The following is a 15,486-nucleotide window of genomic DNA, read 5'->3' as shown; positions in this document are numbered from 1 at the left end:
CGTATTCCACCTTTCCTCCTCTGGCTGTTTACATAAAAAGGGTCATGTAGAGGTGCTGGACCAGCACAGACAATCCCAAAAGAAGAGAGGGATATGATGTGCAAGAAGAGAGACAGGGCTGTGCTAGGGAACAGACTTTTCCTGAAGAAGTCAAAACTCAAAAAAGGCACATTGCAAGTGAAAAAAATATTTTATGGAAAGGAAAAAATGTCGCAAGCAAGCATTTAGAGCAAGGATGAGCTCAGGTGTGTTTGCAAGTCCATGTGCCTGCGCCCGCCAGGAAACTGACACTCCGCGAGACATTTACCGGTCTGTGGCTGTACAGATCGGGAAATGTCTCACCGCCTGTGATTAATGCTGTGGAGTGTCAGCTTCCTGGCGGACGCGGGCTCGTGGACTTGTGAACACGCCTGAGCTCTTTCCTAATTTACAGCACCGATTTTTCTGCGCTTTTACCTGCAATTGATTACGTTGGAGACAGGGTCTCTTTAGTTATGGTATTTTTGAAAGCTTCATATTCAAAGAATAGAGTACATCATCGACCTTAACAGACCCTTCATGAAATTACAGATAATATAACGAAACAGGAGTGCTTAATGTTCAGAAACAGTGCAATTTATAGATACTGATGTGTAAGATGGAAAGATTAATCTGACTGCCCCATGGCTAGAAGTCCTGACACTAAAATGTATGCATCATTCTAAGCAGTACATTGGTGTACAAGCTGTTCTAGTTCTGCAGAGCAAAGCATTGTTCTCTCTGGGCCTAAGATCAGTCCAGTCCATGAATATGCATCTATGCTAACTCTGGGGGGGGGGGAGCAAACTGGATGAAAAAATTGTCCGCTTTTGATAACAATTTCTACTAATTTTAGGTACTTTTCTTCCCGTTTCTCCTGTTGACAAACAAAATGGGTTAAAAAAAAAAAAAAAAAAAAAAAAAAAAATCACCTCAAAAAGACTAGTCCACCTTTTGCAAAAATGTAATAAAAATTTAATTTCTGCACTGAAGCTTGAACAGCTCTCATAATGTGCGCTGTGGGGGCATTTTTTACATTCCAACCCCATGTCTGTATGGCACTATAGACCTCTGTTATGGAGCTGCAGGAAGTAAACTTGTAGCAACATCACCTCACTTGTGCCAGTGCTATCTGGGAGTCTCTCTGCCGCGGTGGCAGATGGAACTCGTAGTCATCCCATTCACAGATCCCTGTAAAAGTCACATATAGCCATAATATGTTTAAAAAAGCAGTAGGATGTTACATCTATATAACCCTGTGATTCAGGCAAGTAAAGGGGGGGGGGGGGGTTATGAAATGTGACCACGTTTCAGGTTACACACTATAGCGTCTGTGTGCATGAGGCCTAACAACTGTATGCCAAGACGCAACATCCCCAGGGCTGAACGGATGGAGGACCTGACTGCTACCATTTGGAATAAATCTGAGGAACTTAAGACCAGGTGGTTTTACTGGGACCTTTTATGCTTCTCAGATGAATACCTCTACTATATGTAGCTCAGCTTTAATGAGCGTCAAAGGCTTTAGCTTTAAACTTGATGCCAACAGACGCTCCTTACCCCCTAGGTAGTACTTTACTCTTCCCTATTACCCCCCCTTTCTTTCTCGCTTTTTTTCTCCGCCTTCCTCTTCCTTATTAAAATCCCCAAAATTTGGTATGTCTTGACCCTAATGAGACACCCCGCATTAAACTTCCCTCATGTCTTAACAATTGTTCTTCAAGAACAAAGGGATCCCTCCCTATTGCAGTGCGGGTGATTACTTAATCTGCCTAGGAGGATCCCTAGACTTCTTTATCATACGTAACTGGGCTGCCTGAATATTTATGGCTTTATCCTATGATAACCAAATGGTGTGACCCTATCGTAGGTAGGATCAACACTGTATCCTGGTCTAGGCCGACAAGACCGATGCCAGCACTTTGCAGGGAGGCAGCACAGAAAGTGTCCCCACCGGCTTGCGCACTGTTAGTGTAGCACCAGTCTTATGGGGCGGACTGGGCTGAGAGGCAACTTAGTCTAGCACCCCCATAAAGCAGCTGCACTGCTTCCAGTATGTGGGCGGCTGGCATTCTGCAACTGGGGGGGGCGCTTCTAATTTTGACTGCCCTATCATCCGGGACCACAAAACGTCCTCACTGTGCTATACGTTTTCTGCTGCACCGATGGCATGGTTATATCCTTATTAGTCCTCTTCATAAAATTTCCAGAAATTTGTGCTTAAAGTAGAACTATAGGCAACACGTTTCCCCCCCCCCCCCCATTTTGGATAGAGTAAGGGAGGATTATAGCCCGTCAGGTTTAATTTTTTTGCAGAGATTTTCCTTCACTTCACTTCCTGCCCCATAGCCAAATAGGAAGTGAGAGGAAATCTATGCAAATTGAAGGAATCTCCAGGGGCCCAGGAATCAGCACATGTTTCTTGTAGCCACCAATACAAGTGAATGGTGGTATACAGTCATGCTGTGTGAAATGCCCAAATACCCACACTCCTTCCCAAATGAGAAAGTTGTACATTGAGGGAGAAGCACCATATGCACATGTGCAGGTAAACATAAATGCAGAAGCAATTGGCATTTACTTGAGCAAGGCCACATAGAGCCATTCATTTGTACTGGCGTGTTTACGCAACACTTGCACCTCTCCAGGAACCAGAAAACGCCAAGGATTTTATGCCTCAGCACACGGGAGCTGGTAAGCATCCATGAGCATGAGGCGAGTGATAAAATGTCGCCAGCACACCAAGGATTCCTCAGAAGGGTCCAAAGCTTTATCCACAAGGTCACATGGTACACATACGGCAACGTTTCGGAGCCACGCAAGGCCCCTTCGTCGGGCAAGTGACTACTTGCCTAACAAAGAGGCCCTGCCCGATTTTGAAACGTTGCCGTATGTGTACTGTGTGACCATGTGGATAAAGCTTTGGACCCATCTGAGGAATCCCTTGGTATGCTGATGACATTCATCACTCACAGATGATCTACAGTTTCCAGACGGTGGTCATTACAGCACCCAGCATTATTACAGCCATTTTTATGAATGTGTGCGTAGGGAATATTGCGTTTGGACCCAATAGGGATGCAACACAAAACATGGTCACAAATTACTACAGCGTATATACAAAGCATAAAAAAGAACTGTGACTTGAGTGCAGTATGGTTAGAATTCCTGTCAGTTTTTTTTACTGATGTGCCCTCACTTCCTGTTTCACTGACATTTTACCAGACAGACAGGAAGTGTCCGAAAAGGTGGGGAGAAGATGTGAAAGCATTACTGAGCTTTAGCAGGGAACAATATGGTCTCCACTGCTAGACAAGAGCTGCGCTGTGTGGAAGAGCTGTGCAGATTTCAGGGTTGGATGGACAAAAATACAAATCCTTAAAGTGGTTCTAAAGTCACAAAAGTTTTTTTTACCATAATGCGTTACCTGCATTAAAGCTATAGTAAACCGCAGCTGGTGGGGAAAAAAAAAAAACACATTCCCTGCAAGGCAAATGTCATATGTCCCTGCAAGGCAAATGTCCCTGCAAGACAAATGTCATAATGTGCTAGTATGCATCACCTGAAAACAAAGCCCTTCAGCTGAGAGGGCTTCCATCTTCCTCTGGTCCTCTTTCTGGGTTTACAGCCCCCAGCTACATGCACACAGAAGCCGTCGTTTTGCAGCACTGACTCTGAAGGTCCGGCACTGAGCTGGAACTTCAGAGCGCATGCGCCAGAGACGTCACTGGCTCCAAGCACTCTGAATAATCCCTACACAGTGCAAGTTTAGGACATAGTCACAGTACCTACAGGTAAGCCTTTTTAAGTGGTGTAACAGAGTTCAACACCACTTTGTGGTGAAAAAAATAAAAATTGAGAATATATATATATATATATATATATATTTATTTATTTATATATTACACACACTTTTCATATCCGTTTGCCCCACCAGCTCCTAAATACTTAACCAAAACCTGTATTGATCCAGTGCTGTGCACATTTGCAGCACCATTATTCTTTCTTTCTCGTCTCACAGGACAGATTTATAGCATTGGGAGCCATCACTCCCAACGTTGTCAATCAAAATCCAGTGAGGAGATGGGGCTGAGCCATACTGTGTGTGTCTATGGGTGCACACAGTCCGGCTCAGGACCGAGCCAGCACATCTGGCTCTATAGCAAGCAGCTTGCGATGTGGGCAGACACAGACGAGGAGCCGAGAGTGCTGGAGGGGCACCCCAGATGAGGAGGTTCAGAGCCGCTCTGTGACATAGCAGTGCACAGAGCAGGTTGAGCATAAAGATTTTTATTTTAGGTTGCATTTATTTGCCTCGTGCCCTATTGCATCAGTTTGCTGAAAGATGCACAAAAAAAAAATGGAACGTGTTGCATTTTCGTGCACAGCGCTCCGATGTATTATAATGCATCTCAACTCGCTGCTGCGGACAGTTATGGAGGTGTCAAGTTCAAAAAAATAAATAAATAAAAAAAAAAGAAGGGGGATTCAATGCGATGAGTTTTAAAACAGCATGCACACCAGCAGACATGTTATGCGTACCGTAATGCGTGAATGACCCCCTAAATAAAATGATTATATATATATATATATATATATATATGAGAAGGAATGCCATTTCGTGAGCGGCAGAGTCTAGAAAGGAAAGCGGGGGAAGGGAAGCTTGGGTTACTATGAAGCAGACAAGAGGGGAAGCAGGAAAACCAAACTTAAGAGACAGGATGTAAAAGAACTAGTTAGAGAAGCAGAATGTCTGCCCATCTCGGACAGAAGGGTGGCAGCCATGTTACCAGGGAGAGCAGCCAATCAAACCACAAGGTCCAAGTGACATCACTGAATCGTTGCATGTCAAAGGCCTAAAGCAGACCTGTCACCTGCAAAAGCTAAGACATTCAATAATCTCTATGATGTGGGCGAGTTTCCTTTTATTTCCATCATTGTACATCATGAGTACTGCAGAACATTCAAATTCCTTCAGGTTCACATGCAGTTTAGTGCAACGGCTCTTGTCGTGACGTAATATGAACAAAGTGGAAGCAATTTTAAAGTGGAACTTCACTCAAACATTGATAGTTTTCAATCATTAAAATGCTACCACTGGTAAATAGATAGGAAAGTATACAATATTTACTTGTTTTTAAGCTTTTTTTTAACATTTATTTACTTCCTGGTTTCCATGCCTAGGCAAATGATGTCTTACATCCCATGAGTCTTCAGCAGGGGTTTTCTCAACCAAGAACAACCTCCTACATGCATCCCTGAGCTAAGGGCAAATGAATTCCAGGAAGTAAAAATTCTACGTGAATCATCTGCACTTACTCAAGATGGCCAAGGCCAGAAAAGTGATTTTTCAGCCAAATAAAGTATGGAGACGTAGATGAATGGGTGCGTTTGCTTTGAATAGTAAAAGTTAATCAAATAGCATTTTTGGTTTATGGTGCTCAGATGCAGAGTATTTCCACTTTTATCACGCCGCAGTCGTTAGATGGCAGCAGGTTGGCTCTCCTGTGCATATCGCCGTAGCTGTACGGCGGGTCGGGCGGACTATGTCTGCCGGCTACCCACCACCGCCTAGTGCAGAACGGGGGGGGGGGGGGGGGATCTGCCCATGTAAACAAGCGGATCCCCATTCTGACAGGGGACATGTCAGAGATCTTCTGTTTTCAGTGACTGTAGAGATTCACACTACTAGAAGGGTTGGTGGCTCAGTGGACAAAGAAGCAGCAATGAGAGGCTGTCAAGAGAGGTTTTAACATGACAGGGTCTCTGTACGTTTCACAAGCGTGTCAAACTTAAAAAAAGAAAAAGTTAAAAGCACAGACAACTAGCCACAAATCAAAAACGCTACTTCAAGCGAAGTTCCACCCAAAAGTGGAACTTCTGCTTAAATCACTCCTTGCCCCCTTACATGCCACATTTGGGGGGGGGGGCTTCAGTAGGACTTACTGTCCCACTTTCCTCCTTCCGCCCAGCGACCACTTAGGCGATTAGTCATATCGCCTACAGCGGTCCTTCCCTGTAAGCGCTCGCCTGGGACACGTGACAGGTCCCAGGCGATCGTCTGACCACTCACAGCGCCCTTTGCGCATGCACAGTGAGCGCCCGGCCGTGAAGCCGAAAGCGGTCACGGACGGGTGCCCACACTAGGAATGAAGACACCGCCCAATGGGGTGGGGGGGAGGTTTTAAGAGGAGTGGAGCTCCGGGCGGCGCGGACCAGGCAAGTGTCTGTTTATTAAAAGCCAGCAGCTGCACTTTTTGTAGCTCAAAACTTTTAATAAACATAAAAAAGCCTGGAACTCCCCTTTAACTCATTTGTAATACTCAAAGCAATCTCATCCATCCATCCATGTCTCCATTAGTGATGCACCAAAATGTCAGCGACCAAAAGTAGTTTTTTTTTTAGCACTGTGCCAAAAAGGAGAATAAAAAAAGTGCGCCGATAATGGCTGCCAAAAACACCTGAGATTTTGCCTGGCTATTGAGGTTTCTTCATAAGACTCAAAAAAAAAAAATGCATCAAAAACACAACACGGTGCATTTTTTTTTACGCGTTCTTGCTCAGTATTCAGTGAATTTCAATGGAGAGGTACGTTTTCAGTGCAGTTTGCTAAATGTGCACCAAAAATGCAGCAAGCAGGATTTTTAACACCGCTTCAAAAAAGGCGACAATAATGACCAACAAATTCATATACATTTAAATGAAATTAAAAAGACTTTTTAAGTCAATTTCGGTTTCGGCCAATTGCATCCGGGATTTCTAGTGCAAACTTTTTGATTTTGGAGCACAAATAGTTTCCATGCTTTATTTTACTGAGAAATCACTTTAAAAAACACCCCTGTGGCCATCTTGAGTAAGGGCAGATGATTCATGCGGAATTTACTTCCTGGAATGCATCTGCCCTTGGCTCAGGCAGGAGGGTGTACTTAGCTGGAGAAACCCTTCCTGAAGACTGCTGGGATGTATGACATTTGCCTAGGCATGGGAACCAGGAAGTAACTGAAAAAGTATAATTATTATATACATTTTCCCATTTATTTACTAATGCTAGCAGAATAATGATTACAAATAGTCAATGTTGATTAAGAGTGAAGTTCCACTTTAGAGAGGCAAAAAATACTGTCAAAATGTAAGTGCCAAAAACCCTTCAATATGGTTTTCTCCTTTTTAAAGCAAAGAACCATCAAGATATACATACCCATAAGGCTTATGTAAAAAAAAAAAAAAAAAAGTTTCTTTAGTATGGGATAAACACAATACAAGACCGGGAACATGAATGGATACTTCTAGGCCAAATTACAAAAACTTCCAATAGTGGACCAAATTCTGGCGACGCTTCTTAAAAGCCGCTACAATTTGCAAGTAAAAATAAGATTGGCTCCTGACCTAAACACCCAAACTTTTTATTCTTTTCAATTCTGAACCTCGAAGCATTTGAAGATGCAAAATATATGGAAGAATGGAAACTGGGGGAGATAAATCCTGTGTGAGGTTATAGTTCCGAATGAGAGAGAGAGAGAGTAGGAGGAAGAACACCACACGTCACACAGCACAGATGGAGCTTAACACGTCATGTCAAACGCCACACAGCCATACGGAATGTCCTTATCATAAGTAAAGGAACAGACTCCACACATCTACGCCAGATCTAACACTAGAGGAGAGTTTATAGGGAAGCAGCATGACAACCAAGAGGCTAAAGGTGTACACTTGAAGATAAAGCACAGGTTAAGAAAGGGATTTCGAGAGAAGTAAATGTACAAGAACGGAAGAGCCCCAAGTAGGTAGCAGTATTTAACTGGTGAACGCCAAAAGAGCGCGTTGGGGGCAACAGCAGAACGCCAAAAGAGCGCGTTGGGGGCAACAGCAGAACGACTAAAGAGCGCGCGTTGGGGGCAACAGCAGAACGACTAAAGAGCGCGCGTTGGGGGCAACAGCAGAACGACTAAAGAGCGCGCGTTGGGGGCAACAGCAGAACGACTAAAGAGCGCGCGTTGGGGGCAACAGCAGAACGACTAAAGAGCGCGCGTTGGGGGCAACGGCAGAACGACTAAAGAGCGCGCGTTGGGGCAACGGCAGAACGACTAAAGAGCGCGCGTTGGGGCAACGGCAGAACGACTAAAGAGCGCGCGTTGGGGCAACGGCAGAACGACTAAAGAGCGCGTTGGGGCAACGGCAGAACGACTAAAGAGCGCGTTGGGGCAACGGCAGAACGACTAAAGAGCGCGTTGGGGCAACGGCAGAACGACTAAAGAGCGCGTTGGGGCAACGGCAGAACGACTAAAGAGCGCGTTGGGGCAACGGCAGAACGACTAAAGAGCGCGTTGGGGCAACGGCAGAACGACCAAAGAGCGCGTTGGGGCAACGCCAGAACGACCAAAGAGCGCGTTGGGGCAACGCCAGAACGACCAAAGAGCGCGTTGGGGCAACGCCAGAACGACCAAAGAGCGCGTTGGGGCAACGCCAGAACGACCAAAGAGCGCGTTGGGGCAACGCCAGAACGACCAAAGAGCGCGTTGGGGCAACGCCAGAACGACCAAAGAGCGCGTTGGGGCAACGCCAGAACGACTAAAGAGCGCGTTGGGGCAACGCCAGAACGACTAAAGAGCGCGTTGGGGCAACGCCAGAACGACTAAAGAGCGCGTTGGGGCAACGGCAGAACGACTAAAGAGCGCGTTGGGGCAACGGCAGAACGACTAAAGAGCACGTTGGGGCAACGGCAGAACGACTAAAGAGCGCGTTGAGGCAACAGTAAACAGGTCATCAAAGATTATTCCGAGGTTGTGCAGTGAATGAGTAGGTAGGCCGAAGACATCAATAGAGGAGACCCACTTTGAAGAACACCAGACATCACTAGATGGGTAAAGAGAAGTGGGGGTCATCAGACATGACAAGGGTGATTGTCAACTAACCATTGACCATGACCACACTAGACACGAATTTCAGGGATGAGCCTTTATTGGGGATAGTAGAGACGCAACCACATGACACAATATTAGGAGACATGACCACATGGGGAAAACGGCTGTACAGGTCACCGAACATTGCCAGTGTGTCTCCAATGACAGACGTCATTGATAACCATACAGTTGACATGACTGGGGTGAGTGACAAGGAACTCCATTAAGGGATGAACAGTTCCGAGACATCAAAAATTACGAGAAGGGTCAATGACCAGAAATAGTACCCCAGGGACCACATAGGGGTAAATGAATCTGGGGAACATAGAGGGGCACCAGACATCTAGGGGCAGCACATACCTCTACAGCATTTGTTGACTAAAGGGGCACCAGAAATGCCCACTAGGGGGAAAGTTTAAGGGAGGGGGGAGTAAAGAGGAACTAGAATCCACCACATAGAGCATAGCTAGAGGAGCACCAGGAACATCCACGTGGGGTAAACAGTTATCATAAACACCAGAAATCATCAGAATCATCGTTAAAAGAATAACGACCACTGGGAACATACATACTCCAGGGCTAAATAATTAAAGAGGAAGCCGACTTTACAATAGGACTGAAAGGACAGAGGGACTGTAGACATCATTGGAAGGATGAACAGTTAAAGGAACAGTACACAACTACAGGGGTCGATGTTATTGGACATCACAAGCTGCTACAGAGGAGAAGCAATCCTCGCTGTATGCTTCCATGAATAAAGAGACACATGGCACTACCATAGGGATAAATGGAAGGACTCCGGAGATCAGTACAGTGGTGATATGTAAAAGGAACTCACACATCACAATAGAGGAGAATGGAAGAGGGGCAGCAGTAAGAACTATACAGAGATGGAGAGTCAGAGGAACAGCCGGCCTTACTATACGACTAACCAGTAATAGGGGCTAATGGTTAGTGGACAGCCGTCTTAACATTTTATACAGCTTGACCATTGAGAGGGGCAACACACATCATCATTGGGGGACCAGCGATTAAAAGGGCAACACATCTCACCATGGAAGAACCAAACGGTTAAAAGGGGGAAGCCCACGCCACTATATAGGGGGGCCACCGCTGGGTTAAAGGGGGAAGCCCACGCCACTATATAGGGGGGCCACTGCCGGGTTAAATGGGGAAGCCCACGCCACTATATAGGGGGGCCACCGCCGGGTTAAAGGGGGAAGCCCACGCCGGGTTAAAGGGGGAAGCCCACGCCACTATATAGGGGGCCACCGCGGGGTTCAAGGGGGAAGCCCACGCCACTATATAGGGGGGCCACCACTGGGTTAAAGGGGAAAGCCCACGCCACTATAATGGGGGCCACCGTCGGGTTAAAGGGGGAAGCCAACGTCACTATAAGGGGGCCACCGTTGGGTTAAAGGGGGAAGCCCACACCACTATAGGGAGGCGCCAGTTAAAGGGAAAGCCCACGCCACTATAGGGGGGCGCCGGTTAAAGGGAAAGCCCACGCCACTATAGGGGGGGCCGCCGGTTAAAAGGAAAGCCCACGCCACTATAGGGGGGGCACCCGGTTTAAAGGGGGAAGCCCACGCCACTATAGGGGGGCCGCCGGGTTAAAGGGGGAAGCCCACGCCACTATAGGGGGGGCCGCCGGGTTAAAGGGGGAAGTCCACGCCACTATAGGGGGGCCGCCGGGTTAAAGGGGGAAGTCCACGCCACTATAGGGGGGGCCGCCGGGTTAAAGGGGGAAGCCCACGCCACTATAGGGGGGCCACCAGGTTAAAGGGGGAAGCCCACGCCACTATAGGGAGGGCCGCCGGGTTAAAGGGGGAAGCCCACGTCACTATAGGGGGGCCGCCAGGTTAAAGGGGGAAGCCCACGCCACTATAGGGGGGGACCACCGGGTTAAAGGGGGAAGCCCACACCACTATAGGGGGGGGTCGCTGGGTTAAAGGGGGAAGCCCACGCCACTATAGGGGGGCCGCTGAGTTAAAGGGGGAGCACACGCCACTATAGGGGGGGCCGCTGAGTTAAAGGGGGAGCACACGCCACTATAGGGGGGGCCGCTGAGTTAAAGGGGGAGCACACGCCACTATAGGGGGGCCGCTTAATTAAAGGGGAAGCGCACACACAAACATTGGTTAACAGGGGCAGCACACAGCCATAAAAGGGACACTCGTTAAATGGAAAGCAATTATCAGGGACCAGTGTTTAAAGGGGTAACACATCAACACTGGGAGACCTCAGTCAAAAGGGGGAAGCACATTACTATAGGGGGACCACTGGTTAAAGGGGCAGCACGCATTACCATCAATTAAAGGGGAAGCGCACACACACAACCATTGGTGATCTTCTGTTAAAGGGGCAGCACACATTACTATAGGGGGGGGACCACCAGTTAAAGGGGCAGCTGGTTAAAGGGGAAGCACACACACAAGCATTGGTGATCAGTCAAAGGGGAATCATACACATCACTATAGGGGTGCCACCGGTTAAAGGGGAAGCACATATTGCCCACTGGGGACCACCGGTTAAAGGGGAAGCACGTATTGCCCACTGGGGACCACCGGTTAAAAGGGGGAAATCTCAGACATTGGTGATCATTGGTAAAGGGGAAGCACATACACCAGTTAAGGGGAAACATCACTATAGGGGGACCACCAGTTAAGGGGGGGGGCGCACACACAACCATAAGGGGACACTAGTTATGGGAGAAACACACATCTCTATACAAGAAACACACACCACCCTGGAGTGAGCACACATTACAATAGGGGGCCTCCATTTAAAGGGGCCGCACACACACACATGACAATGGAGGTCTCCCAGTTAAAGGAGAAGCACCTCTTCCTCCTGCTGGGAGGACGCCATTTAAAGCGGTAGCACCCCCATGAACACAGCCCTCCTCCCTCCCCCTCCTTGCTTACTTCTCCCGGGCCTGGCCGTCGGACGGCACCGCCGATCCTTTCCCTTTGGCGAACATGTCGATGTGATTAGCCGATCCCGGGCCGCAGACAGGCGGGGAGGGGGGGGAGGGAGGAGTTGTAGGACTGGTGCCGGTGATGTGCTCGGTGCTGTCGGTGGGGTGGGTGGGGGTTGGGTATCGGGTACGCTCGGCTCAGTCCCTGCACGGCCCCATCTCCCGCTGTGCTCGGCCCATGTCTCCCAGCCCTGTGCATGCACTGTGTGTATGTGATGAGAACGTGTCCTGGAGGGGGCGGAGCCTGGACCTTCCGCTGCCCCTCACCCACCCGGCCGGCCAATGGGAGGGGGACTGTGTATACGGTGTGTGTCACCCATTGTGCTGCCTGCCAGCCATTGTGTACAGCGGAGAGAGAGAGAGCTGCACGCTGTGTGCCCGGGGACCAGACACCCCCGATCACCCCCGACTGATCCCTCATGGGGGAGGGGAGCGCCTATTGATCCATAATAACCCTGTGTGGAGGGGGGATGGTGTATTGTGGGGGGGCTCTGAGATCATCTAATAATATAAATAAAACTGCAGCAGCAGCAATGCAGATCTATATCCGATCTATATCCTATATATCGATGTGATCGATCGTTCCCAATCTCCAGAGATCGCCGCAGAGTGTTGGCGATCGCTTCCAATATCTGTACGTGTGTGCTGGAGATCCAACTCAAATACACATCAATACGATTAATCCGTTACCAGCTGTATTTCATCGTTTTCAATCGATCGCAACTGCGAACAATGGGGCGTATTTATATGTCGGCGAATCGAATATTCACTGCTGGTGAATCCTCCCGGCGTGTTCTCCGGCTGAGTTTGCTGGCGGGCAATGGTGGACGACCCAGAGCGCTGTTCATTATTTGGGGGGAATCGTCCGGGTGCGTGTGTGCGTGTGTTATAAACGACAGCGATTGATTCACCACCAGTGAATGTTTGGTGAAAGTCACATCTGCCACTTTATAAGGCCACATTCACACTGGGGAATGAGTACAACGATCACATTCCCAGCCATTGGCTGCGAGGGGAAGACTCATTGTAAGATTTGGAAGGCTAAACGTGGTCAATCGCATGTATTTGCTGCCTGCGTCCAGGACCGATCACTCACCGCTGGGGTTCTCCAATGTAATCGCTGTCTGCGTCCAGGGCCGATCTTTTACCGCTGGGGTCCTCCAATGTAATCGCTGTCTGCATCCAGGACCGATCACTCACCGCTGGGGTTCTCCAATGTAATCGCTGTCTGTGTCCAGGACCGATCACTCACCGCTGGGGTTCTCCCATGTAATCGCTGTCTGCGTCCAGGGCCGATCGCTCACTGCTGGGGTCCTCCCATGTGATCGCTGTCTGCGTCCAGGGCCGATCACTCACCGATGGGGTTCTCACATGTAATCGCTGTCTGCGTCCAGGACCGATCGCTCACCGCTGGGGTTCTCCAATGTAATCGCTGACTGTGTCCAGGGCCGATCACTCACCGCTGGGGTTCTCCCATGTAATCGCTGTCTGCGTCCAGGGCCGATCACTCACCGCTGGGGTTCTCCCATGTAATCGCTGTCTGCATCCAGGGCCGATCACTCACCGCTGGGGTTGTCACATGAAATCGCTGTCTGCGTCCAGGGCCGATCACTCACCGCTGGGGTTCTCCCATGTGATCGCTGTCTGCGTCCAGGGCCGATCACTCACCGCTGGGGTTCTCCCATGTGATCGCTGTCTGCGTCCAGTTCCGATCACTCACTGCTGGGGTTCTCCAATGTAATCGCTGTCTGCATCCAGGACCGATCACTCACCGCTGGGGTTCTCCCATGTAATCGCTGTCTGCGTCCAGGACCGATCACTCACCGCTGGGGTTCTCCCATGTAATCGCTGTCTGCGTCCAGGGCCGATCACTCACCGCTGGGGTTCTCCCATGTAATCGCTGTCTGCGTCCAGGGCCGATCACTCACCGATGGGGTTCTCCCATGTAATCGCTGTCTGCGTCCAGGGCCGATCACTCACCGCTGGGGTTGTCACATGAAATCGCTGTCTGCGTCCAGGGCCGATCACTCACCGCTGGGGTTCTCCCATGTGATCGCTGTCTGCGTCCAGTTCCGATCACTCACCGCTGGGGTTCTCCCATGTGATCGCTGTCTGCGTCCAGGACTGATCACTCACCGCTGGGGTTCTCCAATGTAATCGCTGTCTGCGTCCAGGGCCGATCACTCACCGCTGGGGTTCTCCCATGTAATCGCTGTCTGCATCCAGGACCGATCACTCACCGCTGGGGTTCTCTCATGTGATCGCTGTCTGTGTCCAGGACCGATCACTCACCGCTGGGGTTCTCCCATGTAAGCGCTGTCAGCGTCCAGGGCAGATCACTCACCGCTGGGGTTCTCCCATGTAATCGCTGTCTGCGTCCAAGGTCGATCACTCACCGCTGGGGTTGTCACATGAAATCGCTGTCTGCGTCCAGGACCGATCACTCACCGCTGGGGTTCTCCAATGTAATCGCTGTCTGCGTCCAGGGCCGATCACTCACCGCTGGGGTTGTCACATGAAATCGCTGTCTGCGTCCAGGGCCGATCACTCACCGCTGGGGTTCTCCCATGTGATCGCTGTCTGCATCCAGGACCGATCACTCACCGCTGGGGTTCTCCCATGTAATCACTGTCTGCGTCCAGGACCGATCACTCACCGATGGGGTTCAGGGCCGATCACTCACCGCTGGGGTTCTCCAATGTAATCGCTGTCTGTGTCCAGGACCGATCACTCACCGCTGGGGTTCTCCAATGTAATCGCTGTCTGTGTCCAGGACCGATCACTCACCGCTGGGGTTCTCCAATGTAATCGCTGTCTGCGTCCAGGACCGATCACTCACCGCTGGGGTTCTCCAATGTAATCGCTGTCTGTGTCCAGGACCGATCACTCACCGCTGGGGTTCTCCCATGTAATCGCTGTCTGCGTCCAGGGCCGATCGCTCACTGCTGGGGTCCTCCCATGTGATCGCTGTCTGTGTCCAGGGCCGATCACTCACCGATGGGGTTCTCACATGTAATCGCTGTCTGCGTCCAGGACCGATCACACACCGCTGGGGTTCTCCAATGTAATCGCTGTCTGCGTCCAGGACTGATCACTCACCGCTGGGGTTCTCCCATGTGATCGCTGTCTGTGTCCAGGGCCGATCACTCACCGCTGGGGTTCTCCCATGTAATCGCTGTCTGCGTCCAGGACTGATCACTCACCGCTGGGGTTCTCCCATGTTATCGCTGTCTGTGTCCAGGGCCGATCACTCACCGCTGGGGTTCTCACATGAAATCGCTGTCTGCGTCCAGTTCCGATCACTCACTGCTGGGGTTCTCCAATGTAATCGCTGTCTGCGTCCAGGGCCGATCACTCACCGCTGGGGTTCTCCCATGTAATCGCTGTCTGCATCCAGGACCGATCACTCACCGCTGGGGTTCTCCCATGTGATCGCTGTCTGTGTCCAGGACCGATCACTCACCGCTGGGGTTCTCCCATGTAAGCGCTGTCTGCGTCCAAGGTCGATCACTCACCGCTGGGGTTGTCACATGAAATCGCTGTCTGCGTCCAGGACCGATCACTCACTGCTGGGGTTCTCCAATGTAA

General features: G+C 49.8%; 1 protein-coding gene across 8 annotated transcripts in view; it reads right to left on the bottom strand.

Moving 5' to 3' along the window:
* SSBP3 (single stranded DNA binding protein 3) overlaps positions 1-12,130 on the bottom strand; it is a 102,269-nt gene extending 90,139 nt beyond the window's left edge. For 2 of the 8 annotated variants that reach the window (XM_040360423.1, XM_040360428.1), the window contains exon 1: positions 11,846-12,123. In XM_040360423.1, the coding sequence (XP_040216357.1) occupies positions 11,846-11,901 (56 nt within the window). In that variant the 5' untranslated portion in view covers positions 11,902-12,123. Of the gene's footprint in view, positions 1-11,845 lie in introns of all 8 variants that reach the window. The other 6 variants (XM_040360422.1, XM_040360427.1, XM_040360426.1 and 3 more) reach the window with 4 other exon arrangements.
* Between the last annotated feature and the right edge of the window lie 3,356 nt (positions 12,131-15,486).

Source organism: Rana temporaria, chromosome 7, assembly GCF_905171775.1.
Source record: "Rana temporaria chromosome 7, aRanTem1.1, whole genome shotgun sequence".
Taxonomy (NCBI): domain Eukaryota; kingdom Metazoa; phylum Chordata; class Amphibia; order Anura; family Ranidae; genus Rana; species Rana temporaria.
Note: the sequence above shows the minus strand (reverse complement) of the source record. Positions and strands in the feature narration are given on the sequence as shown.